At 43.0% G+C, this 14,103-nt stretch overlaps 1 protein-coding gene across 1 annotated transcript in view; it reads left to right on the top strand.

Annotated features, from left to right (window-relative positions):
- Positions 1-8,013, top strand: part of ZBP1 (Z-DNA binding protein 1) — a 208,640-nt gene extending 200,627 nt beyond the window's left edge. Inside the window, exon 8 of the mRNA XM_085619293.1 lies at positions 4,667-8,013. Within this exon, the coding sequence (XP_085475419.1) occupies positions 4,667-4,866 (200 nt within the window). The 3' untranslated portion in view covers positions 4,867-8,013. The remainder of the gene's footprint in view (positions 1-4,666) is intronic.
- Positions 8,014-14,103: the final 6,090 nt, after the last annotated feature.

The raw sequence follows: 14,103 nt of genomic DNA, 5'->3' as shown, positions 1-14,103 counted from the left end.
ATTTTGGGTACTGGAAAATACATATTTCCTCTGTTTGTATGTGCAAGTTTAAGTTTAATACTGTTGGGCATCATGCTGGCTTGGCAGGATAGGTAAAATACAAATTTACTCTGAGCGGGGGAGACGGGACCTTTTTGTCATGGTCACCCCGACTTTTTGACACTGGTACTGATGTTGTTCAACGGATGTGCACTAGGTCCCTGCCTACCAGGCCAAGTGCCAGTGCTCTTTCCCTATAGTAAACCATGTGTTCAATTGTACCCCAATTGGCAAGCCCTTTAGCACCCCTGTAAGTCCCCAGTAAATGGTACCCCTGGTTCCTAGGCCATGGGTACTAAAGAGGGTCCCTAAGGGTTACAGCATGTATTGTGCCATCCCAACGGACGCACACGCAAAAAGATTCAGTTTGCCATTGCAGGCTGCGTTAAATGGTGCAGACCATCAAAAAAACAACAACATGGCACACTCCTACAGCAGGCCTTGGAGCCCTAAATCAGGGTGCATTATAGTATCTGTGAGGACATATCAGCATGAGCAGATATGCCCGCGTGATGTGTGGTTCCATTGCCACAACATTGCTAGGAAGCCATCTTAAGTGTATGTACTGGGCACTGGTCATTATGAGCTCCCCAATTACATGATTGCTTTACTGAAACCCATTATGTTTTGTATCAAACATCTTGTCCTAATAAATCTGTCCTGTCACCAGTACTAGATTTATTACGACATGCACCCAGAGGTTACCTTAGAGGTGCTCCCTGAAAATCAACCAGAATCTAGTGTGCTGGCTTACTGTCCAGCCTGTAACCAAAAATGGGTTTCTGACCCCCTGCAGGTGAGAGCCTACACTCTGAGGGCAGAAACAATGCCTGCTCTGGAAAAAGGTGTTCACACCACCTCCAGCTGGATGGCTAGTGTTTTAGTATATCAAGGCCAGAGGCTTCTAAGCCCCTACCTCCTTGGATATGCAACTCCGGATTCCCCCAAACCTGGGAGATGCCACCCCCTGCACTGGGGCCCATTTGGCACTAGAACAGGTGAAAAAAGATATAGCTAGTCAGAAAGCGTGTTCACTTTCAGGCTAGTCACACCCCTAAGGTGGGCTACCTGAAGTGAACAACAAAGAAGGGTTCCACCATAATGTTTTTGGTGGAACTACGACCTCTGGGTCAGGTTTATGCCCACTCCCCAGCAAGGAGTCATTTGTGGTTGATCTCCTAGCATGGAGACACACCATTTGGAGTAACCAGGGGCTCTACAAATTGCTTTGTTATTATATAGGTGGTGTAGGTACCCCAGGGGTAGATAGCCCATTGGCTACTACCTTACACTACCTTTAACACATCTAGATTCAGTATTTAGGGGGCTCCCTGACAAAAAGAACTCAGATTTGTCTTACCTGAAGGAACAAGAAGGACAAAGAAGAGCTGAAGATGCAAGGACTGTTGACTAGCACCGAACTTGGTGCAAAACCCTGCCTGGCTGCTGCTGTCCCGACTATCACAATTACCCCCTCATCCAGAGGCAGAACAGCCTCCCCAAACCCTTGGAGGTCTGCCCAGCATTTCATCGATCCAGCAATATCTCCTGTGGAGTGAAGGCGTCACTTCCCTGCACCAGCAGGCACCGACTGCATCTGCCTGATCCACCGTTTTGCTGACCATCGGGTCCACAGAGTGAGTAACTTGCCAGGAAGAGCTCACGGAATGTCCAGGAGGTCAGTCCTGTCGATTCATCCAGCCTTTGAGCTGCTGAGCCTTCTTGGAGCCTCTCTGCAGCAATACCCAGGGTATCGGAGCCAGTTGCAAGCACCAAGGCATGTTTGTGTTCAGTCGGAACACCACCACCACCAAAACTTACCTGCACTGCGAGGGACTTTGCTTGAGACCAGCTCCACACTAAGATTGGCCCTTCTGTGTTTCTTTTTCCTCTTCTGCAGGTACATCAAGAACCGTGAGAGCCTTTAACTTACCGACCTGCCAGAAAAAACACGGTGTCTCTGTAGTCCTGAGATCCTCAAGAGCTGAGCCCCCCCTAGGGTTGTGCCGGACTGGTCCCCCAGTCCCCACTTACAGTCTTTTTCTTAAGGTACTTTTCCTATTGACCTCAGCATGTAGCGTTCAAGGCAACCACCTCGTACAGCACCTCTACACCTGGACACCCCAGGGCAGGTAAACTTGAACTGCTCGTGGTTTTTTGACCTTGGCCCCTACTTACTTTAAGTCCAGAAGAAGAGTCCTGTAAGTCATCTGTACGTGTACCTATGCAGTGATTTTTCTCCCAGAGGATAACATTACCCATTCCAGGATCATGCCTCAAATCTGACAGCTGTGATATTCTACTATTTATCTTGTAAAAATCTATAACGTCTAAAATACTTAACTGAGTCCGATGATCTTGGTGTCTAAAATTATATACAAATCTGTGTTATTGTTCTAAATTGGTCTTGAGTTTCTTCTTTAGCGTGTGTCCCATTTATTGACTCTCTGTGTACAATAAATGCTCAACACTACCCTCTGATAATCCTAAACTGCTCGCCCACTCTGCCACAATTGGAGCATTTGGGATAATTAATTTAAGCCTTGTAAGCCAATAAGAGTCATCTGGACTTTCTACATAGTGTACCTCATTTTAGTGCACTACATATAAAGCCAGCTTCCTACAGGGGGCAAAATATGTCTTGCCTGGGGCCCCAAAAATCCCCAAGATGCCATTGATGGAGAAAAAAAACTCCCAGCCACCTTCACTCCCCTTGCCCTTCTTTTTGGAGATAAACCCACGAAAAAGTCTAAGGGTGTGTAGAATTCTGCTATCCTGACATCAGTAAGTACTACTTGCATAGCACTTCCCCATTCAGTGCCAGCTTTTGGGTGGTGTGCCCAGTGCTGTCATATCCATCTTCAAGCTTGGGCAGGTGCATTTGCTTTGTGACATGAGAGGAGGATAGAGCAGACTGATCAGACGTGACAGGTGAGACAAAAGCAGCCAGTGGGAGATTTTGTGACTGGCAATTTTCAGGGGATAGAAACAATGGCAAGATAACTCTGGTGGTTAATGTACTTGCTGGAGAAATCTGGGTTTTATCCAGTCACAGTTTTGACTCATCCTAATGTAACACAGAGTTTTAATGTGCCTGCTGCAAAGCAGAACTTGCAACACACAGTTTCCAGATTTTTATTTTACGTAAATAGCTTTAGTGAGTTTCTGTTTTGGCCACAGAGATTATTTTGTGGCAATGTAGCACAGTGAGCTATGAACCCTTATCAAAAGTGCTCCGGGCAAACAGTAAGACATAGATTTAGAGCATTATTGTTTTTTCTAAATCATGCCTTACTCTAAGGTTGCTAAAAAGAGTTTCTTATGGTAGTATACATTGTTAATAGCATAAACAAACCCAATCCCTGTGTTACGTTTAAAATCCTGAGTTTGTGGGCGTCATTTATGAAAAGTGTTGTATTGCTGATATAAAAAAGCGATACAACACTTTTCATTGCGCCATCCTTGCGACACCTTGTATGCGCTGTATTTACAGTACGGTGCTCCATTTATTTATTTTTGTTTATTGTTATTTCTTGAAATTTTAAAACATAACAACCCATATACATATTATGCATCCCCCATCTCAGAAGATCAGTACACAGTACGGTGCTCAATGTCTCAAGGATTGACCAGATACGTCAATAATCCTAATGTATCTGGTGGCGCAGTAATGAGACAGTGCTGCAGTGTGCCGCAAAACAGACGCAACTCCAGCAATGTGTCATTACACATCGGCAAGTCCCATGTAAAAGGGCCTGCTTCAGTCCTTACGCCTGCTGTGATGCAGGCATAAGGCTTTGACGCCCACACTACATACATTATACCCGACGCAGGTATGATGTAGTGCACGGGTTTAAAAAGCCATGCATCTGCCTAGATGCGCCACTTTCTAAATATGGCGCAGTGTGGTGCATTTTTTACGCCGCCGCAGTGTCACAAAAAGCGACGCAAAGGCGGCATGAGCGCTTCATAAATAAGGACCTGTGTTTCTACAAACCAAACCTGCATGTATAATGCCTGCCAGTATGGATGCGGGGTGACTCCTACACCTTGTAGATCATTTTCTTATGTAACATATACTACAGGTATATCTCCACACTTCTATGATTTATTGTCTTGTGTGTTTGTGTGTGATATAAAGCGCTCTGACACCCAACATTGATATGAGTAGCGCTATAAAAGGAATTAAATAGGGGCACCACTGGAGGTTGGTAGTGAGGTAATCTGTGGAGAGGTGGTGGGGTGCGATGTCAATAAAGATTGTTGCACCAGGCACCACCAATGCTAAAGCCCTCATTAAATAGCCATAATGGACTGATCCTACAAACCAGTAACCATGAATACGATATAAGTTTTGTGTTTTTGTTCTAAAAAAGGTGTTAAGTTGCTAAAGTAATGTTTTTAAGAAATACGAGTACTTTTGAACCTTTTGCCAACTTTTTCTTGTTTTTTTGGTCTTCTATCAGGATTCGAACCGCCATTTTTTTGTTTTCAAATAAATAGTATTTTTTTAATAACAAATGCCTTCCTAGATAATTCTATTTCATACTGATTGATTGGAACAGTTGTCTTTTCCATAATCATTAAGTACCACATTCTTTAACCTATGTCATGATTGATCTTCCAGAAAGTCATTGCAGGTTGGACCCGACCTCACCCAGCATGCAAAGCTTGGTTTGCATTACTCACTCACGAGTCAAGAATGCTAACGTTGGGAATGACAACTACATGACCATAGAGAAAGAGGAGGCAAGTCCGGAGAACAGCGAGTCTGAGGAGGAAAAGGACGAAAATGAAGAAAATGTGCCAAATGAATGCGGGCATTGATGCAGTCTAATTTTTTTTTTTTTTAAACATAATATTTTTATAATGTATTTTCCACAAAATGAGGACTATATTTTAATTTTTGAAATGTAAGCCACTTCAATCAAATGTGGTTTTGATTTTAGGAATCATGGTGTGCTTGTATCCACTACTTATGACTGACTGTTTTTTTGGTCAGGAGAGTAAGAAGGACAGCCCTGTTCACTGGTACCCTACCCTCATTCACATGCGGGTGCAGAAAACAGACACCCTGAGAGAACAGTACTTTGCTTTTGGCCAGCTTCTTCACGCCCATCAGTTGGTTGGGTGAGGGGCACTACAAGCATTCTTTGTTTGAGGGACCATGCGGTCATTGCTTGGAAAGAGATCATGCTTTCAAGCGGGCAGATGCATTAGTTCTTAAAACCATCCATCGCCATTTGCCCTCGTGACTAAGTAAAGTATCAGCTGAAGAGAATGGTGAAGCTTTTTTGACATCTTTTTTTTATTTTGGTTCCATATAGGTAAGACTTGCAACCAATTCTAAACAAGTCAGATTATAAAATAGTAAAAAAAAAACATCTGCAGCATATAGCTTTTCTACATGATTTTTTTTATAAGAAATCACATTATTTTATCTGATAATCGCACTTTCAATGTGATCTTAAAGTGGAAAGAGAACAAGCAATGGCAAAACCAATACGACTTGCTTTAGCTGCCATCCTTCTGGCTTGGTCAATGCTGGTTTTGTTTGATCACGGTTTATGAAAAACCTTGTTCTTAGAGGGACTATCTGCGCCATTACCAATATAAATAAAATATTGGATAAAAATCATTTATTGGTCTCAAAAAGCACACATTGCCACAACAGGCCCTAGCACTGAAGGGAACTAGTTTGTGTGAAGATGTGCTCCTTGTGAAAGATTGAAATGCTGACACTCACAGTGAAGTTAGACAATAGCTAAAGTGTGCTGACTCTGACCCTTTTCCTCATGCTGTATTCTGTAATGGGTGGAAGAATAAGTGAATTATACGGCAGCAGACCAAAGGATGAAGTGCACTAGCTGAAAGCCCCTATAAGTAAGTATCTCTGATGTATACTTTTAATGAAATCAAAAAGGGCTTGATTAACAGCACACCTAGAAAAACAGTCTAATTTCACTGGCCGTCTCCAACAATACGTATTTCAGAATGTCACTTTGTTTGATGATGTTTAGTTGATATCGGAGATGCATTATTACTCTACCTTTCACCTGTGTAATCGTGGTACACACGAGGTCAGAGACTCAATGTTGGGAAAAGTCACATCCTTTTAGCTACATTGATTAAATAGTATAATTCCTATTTGTAAAGTGCAAACATATCACCCTTAAGGGTTTCACGGCGCTTGGGGCCATCAAGGAGATTAAGTGAGCTATTGCCCAGAGTCACATGATGCTCAGCTGAGCTGCCATCGGCACTGGTGATAAAACCGCGAGCCCCACGCTCCGGAGTCAGCCACTCTGGGCGCTGCGTCCCACCTCTCCCATATTTGCAGTATTCGGAATATTGCAGTTTTCTTGGTGGACTAAAAACTGCAATCACGGTCAGATGACATTTGTTCATAAAGATGTATTGAACATTTTTGCCAAACATATATTTTCCCCCTAATAGTAACATGGATAGGTCATCAACCAGTCTTTGATTTACTTGTATTAAGCTTTCCAAACATTTCATATACGTTTACGCTGTTTTTACATTGGCTCATTATGCTTACTACTGATTTGCATATTTTATTTTTGAAGGTTTTTTCATTAATTTGGAATAGTAATGATGGGGTCGGATTCCCTTATTCCAATTTACTCTGGAACCCTCAGTAAATGGACCGTTGGTGTCTGCTTAGAAGTGTGGAGGGAGGAATAACTTTTTCCGCATCCGGTTCAAAGCACAATGATTTAGGACTCCGAAGGATCACAGACTCCAGGTTCTCAGTTAGGGGTGTATTACAAAGTCAAAAATAACTGCACATAAAAGCCCCTCAAGACTAGGTTGTAGAACATTGGAACTAACACAAAGCCAAATCTGCGCGCTATGTTTAGTCTCTGGATCATGAAAAGAATGACAAATTCCAAAATCAGGACACAGCCAATAAGTGCCCCCACATCAATATCAGACTTCATTGGGTGTTTGTGAGTATAAAGCATTAGTCTGTCCCTACACTACCACTAACGTGACATCCCTACTTGGCATTCCCCAGGCAAGTCAGGAAAAGGTGTCAGGGCATGAAGACTTCCTAAGAAATGCACTCACGGTGTATGGGTCAAGTAGCCAGAGACTACAGAGCTCGTTCTAAGATGCTCCTTTCCTCACCATCCATCTCCTTTCTTCTCCTCACTCAACCCCTGGGGCATTGTCCCTAATTCCAACACCAAAAATAACAAGACACGCCCATTACACATCTTCCGATCGCTTCACCCTGCTGGGCACCTCCTCATAGGTAATTTTCCGCTAAGTTTCGATACTTCCAGCTCCTGGCTCGATGACTTGGTTCCCAGGCCGTCTCCAGTGAAAAAGAACACCGTCCCACATTATCAGCACTCCTTGTACAAATGTAACCTCTCCTCCCTGAGCCTAACTCCTAAAACAAAAGCATTATTCTAACTAACGAAGACGAAATTCTCCACAGGTAACAGAAACGTGAGAAAAGAACAAATCCAACATGCACATAAAATTCAACTAATAAACTCTACCGTGGGAGCATTCAGGGAGAATGCATTTCAGGCCTACAGAACTTGGCCAACATAAGAAAGTAGCACATCTGCCTCACGAAACTACATATACATGAGATCTTTTACTAAGCATTTCTAAGTCAACACGTTACTTGAGCACATCAAATATACATATAATTGTGAGCATCATACACAAATCCTGCATGTTAATGTTTCAGCTAAATATATGTGTATTGCAACGTTAATTTCTTCACGTTATATGAAAAATATACCTAACATCACTTTTCACATTATTACGGTACACATTCTACTGTCACGTTAATACGACAAAAGGATAAATGTGGGTGTGAACTACTCATGATTATAATGCACCCCTGCAAATGAAAGAGCACAGTCGCGCTCTATCGGTAATAAAGTCAATTACTTGTTCATATTGATATTTATTAAAACGTGGAGCCTATCAGTCATATATTTTCTTTTAACAAGCTCTGGCAAAGCACATAGGTGTGGCTTATAACTGAAAGTGGCTCAATGGTTTGGTGACTGAGTGAGTGGTATTATGGATGGACAAGTGAGTGAATGCACATGAGCCGATTGGAATGGGACCGGGATGGAAAATAGGCCTGCTCACAAAAATAAAAGTGGCCCCACTAATAAATTATATTGCTAAAAAGTGTCCCATGTTTGCAAATTGGGGCGGTTTTGAGCCTGTGAAGACATGCTGTATACATGCTTTGCAAGGTATAGGAGACTGCATGGATTTAAGCTTGCAGCAGGCATTATTTGTTTTAATATCAGAGAAATCAACAGTAAACGCCAGCCTGGCAAACTATAAAACAGGCCCACAAGCAGCCTAAAAGCAGCCTTCATACTGACCTGTCAGACCAGCCTGTTGGACACTGCCTGATTGCCCCATAGGCCAGTCTGACCCTGAAGTCAATGAGTAGTTGAATGGATGTTACCAACTCGATCACTCATCATCCATGCACATGGTCACTCATCCCTGCATTCATCCAACAGTTCATCCACCCACTGACTCACTCTTTCATTTACCCATTCGCCCATTTGCAATCAGCGGCGGCTCCTCCATTATTGGTGGAGGAACGTTGCCCCCCTGCCAACAGGCAAACAAAAAATAAAATGATAATTACAGTTTTATTATCATTTTATTCCTTGGGGATGGGGCTATACGAAGAATGGTGGGGGAGTGGTGGGCACTTCTGTCTGCATGTCGGTTTGGGACGGCTGTCTTAGGACGGCCAAACTGACATGCGCACGGACAGCTCTCCAACCCAGCTGCGTTGCTGGGTGGAGAACAGAAGGCACAGGCTGCCAGTACCCGAGGGAGGGCATAACCAGTTTGCTCTGCCCAATCCAATGCTGCTTTCATGGGTATTACCAGCATGAGACCAGCATCCAGATTGGCCGTAGGGTAGTCTGAGAGCCTTAGTCTGTGCACAGCAGAAGAGCGGAGAGCAGACGGTAATTTCTTTTTTGCTGCTTATTTTATTATTGCCCTGCCCCCCTGCTGCCCCTCTACTTTTCCCTGACACCAGCCACGACTGTTTGTAATCCCAAAATCAGTCAATGAAGAAGCACTTTCAGTTACAAGGCAGACTATTCGCTTTGCCATACTCATTTTACTGTGCAAAATAGAAACTCCTGTGGTAGCACACTATATAATAAACAACTAATGTGTGCAGCTCGAATTTCTAGGAAACTCCCTAGTGACCACATTGAGCATATACCCTTTCTGCAAAGCTATGGCATCAATCAAGGTGGTGATGTTAGAGTGGAGGGTGAGAAGCAGAATGTGTTGGAATTGAAGGTCCAACTCATGTGGCTCCGACCTATGCCAGGCTAAGTCGTTGAGATAGCAAGAGTCACCAAGTGGTAGTGTAGAAAAACATGACTCCAGGTGGCAAAGGGGTAGTGCCAGCCCTGGAGGCTGCATCCCACACCGGGCCTTTTTTAACTGAAAAGTCGTAAAAAAAAGAGCCTCAAAGTAGGGTTCTTTTCCACGTTCATTTGAGTTTATATTCTCCCTCACACTACTGCTGCTAACGGAGTAATTGTACCCACAATATGGTCAAATTCTTTTCCCACATGTTTAGTGCATGGGAACCATCTCAGAACTGCTGCTTTATTTCCCACTTATCTTTAAACACTTTACTTCCCTGATTAGGTGTCAGCACACTCCCGCAACAGCCACATTTTTCATTGTTTGTAGGTTTTCCACTAGAATTTCAAGAAAAAAGTATAAAGGCTTAAATTGCGAGATCAAAAATATTGTAAAGGTAAAAAGTATACATAGGTAACTTAAGGTTTGCTATACTTCACATATGTAGCTTGACAATATACATCTATCAGCAAGGCATGTAGTCTTGGAGTTAAGAATAGTAAATCTATACTTCCCTATTAGCACTTGCAGTCACTATATTTTGGTTTGCGATATTTAGCTTCCCAATACTTTGGCCACATTATATTTTTCTTCTGTATTTTGACATGCAATTATATTTATACAAATAGTGTAGTGGCACATTGCATCACATTTGTAGTTCCTGTGCCCATGCCATATTTATGAATATCATGAGGGTGTAATGGGTTCCCATTTTTATGATATATTCACCTGAAAAAACAAAGGTTAAAGGGACGTTATAGTTAGGGGAAAATGTCAGTTAAAACGTACTGTTTTAAATTAACAAAGCCACTGAAATTCACCAACTAAAGTTCTCTCAGTAACTATAACTCATGCCATAAAGGAACTAGAACTCGCGCCCCTACAGTGCATAGATGTAATTTCTATGTTGCATTGATGTTCTCAGTCATGCCATTGAACGTTATGAGTGATGTAATATCTGTGGTATTTAGAAGTGCATGTGTGGGGTAATGAGCAGTGAGGTTATTAGCATTGCATGGCCTTTGGCTGAGGGCGGCATGAGGTCGAGCGGAGGGCTCAGCTCACTGTAGGTGCCCTACCGGCCACACACGCAACCCGCCCGGAGGCAGCCACACACTTTTAGGGTTTTTTTTGCCTCTCCTCCGGATCCGCGAATCCCCCGTGGCTCTCCAGGGGGCTGTGCTGAGTGCTATCTGCAGATCCACAGAACAAATATGTTTCCTTTTTGAACCCAGAGGTTCCCCACATGGCCCAAGGGATCAGGGTATCCCTACCCTGTCCCCTATCATGAGGGTGTAATGGGTTCCCATTTTTATGATATATTCACCTGAAAAAACAAAGGTTAAAGGGACGTTATAGTTAGGGGAAAATGTCAGTTAAAACGTACTGTTTTAAATTAACAAAGCCACTGAAATTCACCAACTAAAGTTCTCTCAGTAACTATAACTCATGCCATAAAGGAACTAGAACTCGCGCCCCTACAGTGCATAGATGTAATTTCTATGTTGCATTGATGTTCTCAGTCATGCCATTGAACGTTATGAGTGATGTAATATCTGTGGTATTTAGAAGTGCATGTGTGGGGTAATGAGCAGTGAGGTTATTAGCATTGCATGGCCTTTGGCTGAGGGCGGCATGAGGTCGAGCGGAGGGCTCAGCTCACTGTAGGTGCCCTACCGGCCACACACGCAACCCGCCCGGAGGCAGCCACACACTTTTAGGGTTTTTTTTGCCTCTCCTCCGGATCCGCGAATCCCCCGTGGCTCTCCAGGGGGCTGTGCTGAGTGCTATCTGCAGATCCACAGAACAAATATGTTTCCTTTTTGAACCCAGAGGTTCCCCACATGGCCCAAGGGATCAGGGTATCCCTACCCTGTCCCCTATATATTCGTTTTCTAAAACTTTTCCAGCTCTCGGGGACCAAGTCCTATAATTATGGCAGCAATATTTTCCTCAGGTTGCGGCCAACCAAGGGGATTCTGTGCTCGGGCTAATGGATCCTTTTTGAATAGTCACGGTGAACTAGTCATGGTGAACCATTCAGAGCGTGGCTGGATCCGCGGATCCACTGCAATGGATCCAAAGTGTTAAATATATTATATTTTTTTACCTTAATTTTTCAAAAATGAATGAATGGATTTACACCAAATCTCAAGAAGCACTCTTTCTGGACAAGTTCTAGCGTTCTGCCAATTTTGGAGTAATGCCATTTAGCCAGTTTAGCTGTAGCTATGTCTGTTTTGATTATGGAAAAATTAATGGGCAAAGTGGATTTTGGGCTCCCTCTGTTTTCTCGGTCCCCTGTTGACAGATCCCCCAAAACATTCCAGGAAGGAGCTGAGGTGGATGAACTTTTGTTTTGGAAAGTTTTGTGAAGATTTGCCAAACAGCCCCAAAAATGTATTAGCAACCCAAAAAATTCCTTTTCTATGGTAACATGGTCTTAACTATAACTACACAGTGGGACCATTGGGAGCAGCAGGTTTTCACATTCATGGACCCTAAAAGGAAGATGTGTGACCAGTGTGTCCAGAGGAAAACTTCACGACAAACCTATTTTATAGTGTGTCTACTGCTTGTGGCCTCATTTTATGATTAGGGGTGGGTGTAACTAACGTAACTTTGTATAGCGTAATCACATGGAATCATCTAAGAACTCAGCAAGATTACGCTTGAATTGAGCAAAAATAGTAATTCGGCATTTAGCGATATTTCTTAGTACCAAAATGCCCCCGTGCATACAAAATGGACGCGTGGATGCACTCTATGCTAAGAAATAGCACTACATGCAACAGAATGCGAATAGCGAATGCAAGCAGGCACTCTGGCTTTCTAAATGTGCATTCTATGTAGGATGTTTTCCCCCAAATTTCTCAATTACTCGAGAAAGAGTAATTACATAATTACTGGTAATTCTGCATCAAAGAACAATGCAGAATTACCAAAATTGTTCCAATTACTCCCGACGTGATCAAAATTCTGCTCAGGCCTAGTCATGATGAGCCTCAATGCAGTAATGGTCAAGTTTTTCACAGGATTATAGGAGGAAGAGTCTGACTGTGGTATAGTTTGAATCGGAGTCTGACTTGGGCACACCTTGGAAAAGACCCAAGGAGCCTTCTAAGCTCTCTACTTTAATATGAAGATCCCATAACTGTCTGTTGTGTTGGAAATGTGAAATGGTCTTTGAAGCTGTAGAGATGACTATGAACTAAATTTACAGATAGACATTTTATTCTTATTGTCTCCCGTCCAAAGGTTGACAACGGAAATGCGTCTGAATCTAAAAACCACCATCTTGGGACATGTAAGCTCAACTCAAGATCTAGTGGCTCTGAGACACTGTTACTATCAGCAGATTTCATAAACTATATCTTTTAGACTGGAAAAGGACTGTACAGGAAGAGCAATCCTCTCAGAACATCCTTTCTAGAGCAAAAAAGGTCTTCTGACCCCCGTCAGTTAAGTAGCAGACCCCTATCCATCTGCTTTGACACTTCTGAAAATAAAATCCGACCCCAAGCGAGCAACTACGTGATTTTGAAGCAGCAAGGTATAAATAAAGAACACTAGGACCGCTCTTGGCCACAAACTATAACCTCCTATGTGTGCATGTATCATTTGGTGCTGGAGCTGCCCAGAGCCTCAATGACACATTAGCCGGGTCCCGGGTAACATACAGTCAAGTCCTTATTACAAACAAGACTCATTGACATATGATATTAACACGCCACATACTTGAAGGAGCTACTCTCCAGGTCTCATGATATGGTGTTAAGAATTAGTTTCTGAAAGTAATTTCTGTCATGGGCATTTCCACAGTGTTAAGTCTCTCTCCTTTGAGTTGATGGTTGTGAACATGCACACCACACTTAAGACTTCTTTAGTACAGTGACCTTGGTTTTAGACCTTTTTGACTGACATTCCAGAATCCATCTCTCCATTCATGACCGAAAGAATTCCAAAGGGTGGGTGCAGGTAGAGAGAAAGCCCTCCTTCCGTCCTCTGCTGTTAAGCTTTACTCATGGATTGGCTATAAGGAGTTGGTGTGAGATCCTTAAACAATAGGATCATAGTAATTTTGTGCATGATATTCAGGGGCAAGCTTCTTGGCACATTTAAACATAATTCGCTACATTTTAAAACAAAGATGGAGACAGTGTGGCAGTTTACGGGACAGACATAGGCCCAGAATTACAGAGCTTATGCAACACAGCAAGTAAAGTTGCTGCACTGCATTGTGTGAACAGGAGTGAGCAGTACTGCGCCATCTACTAATAAGTATACAAAAAGTGATGGATAGAATGCTTGCATTAATCTCAGCCACCGGTAATTTCTCGGGCCGCATCCCAATCAGTCATCATTTTACACAGCATGACACCTCAGTTTGGACCCAGCTTTATGCAAATCTGTCTTGACCCTGCTCCTATGGGAACAGTCTGGCACGAAGTAACAATCCAGGTCCTTCCTGAAACAGAACACAAGCAACCCAGGGCCAGTTCAGCCAGGTGTAGCTTGGTTCCAATAACAGTGTACGCGAGACCCATGTTTGGGCATACCCACCCCACTTAGGGTGACATACTGAGGAATACAAAAAGTGATGGCTGGAATGCTTGAATTAATCTCAGCCACCTGTACTTACTTGGGGCTACC

This window comes from Triturus cristatus, chromosome 7 (assembly GCF_964204655.1).
Source record: "Triturus cristatus chromosome 7, aTriCri1.1, whole genome shotgun sequence".
Taxonomy (NCBI): domain Eukaryota; kingdom Metazoa; phylum Chordata; class Amphibia; order Caudata; family Salamandridae; genus Triturus; species Triturus cristatus.
This window is presented reverse-complemented; position numbering and strand designations above follow the sequence as displayed.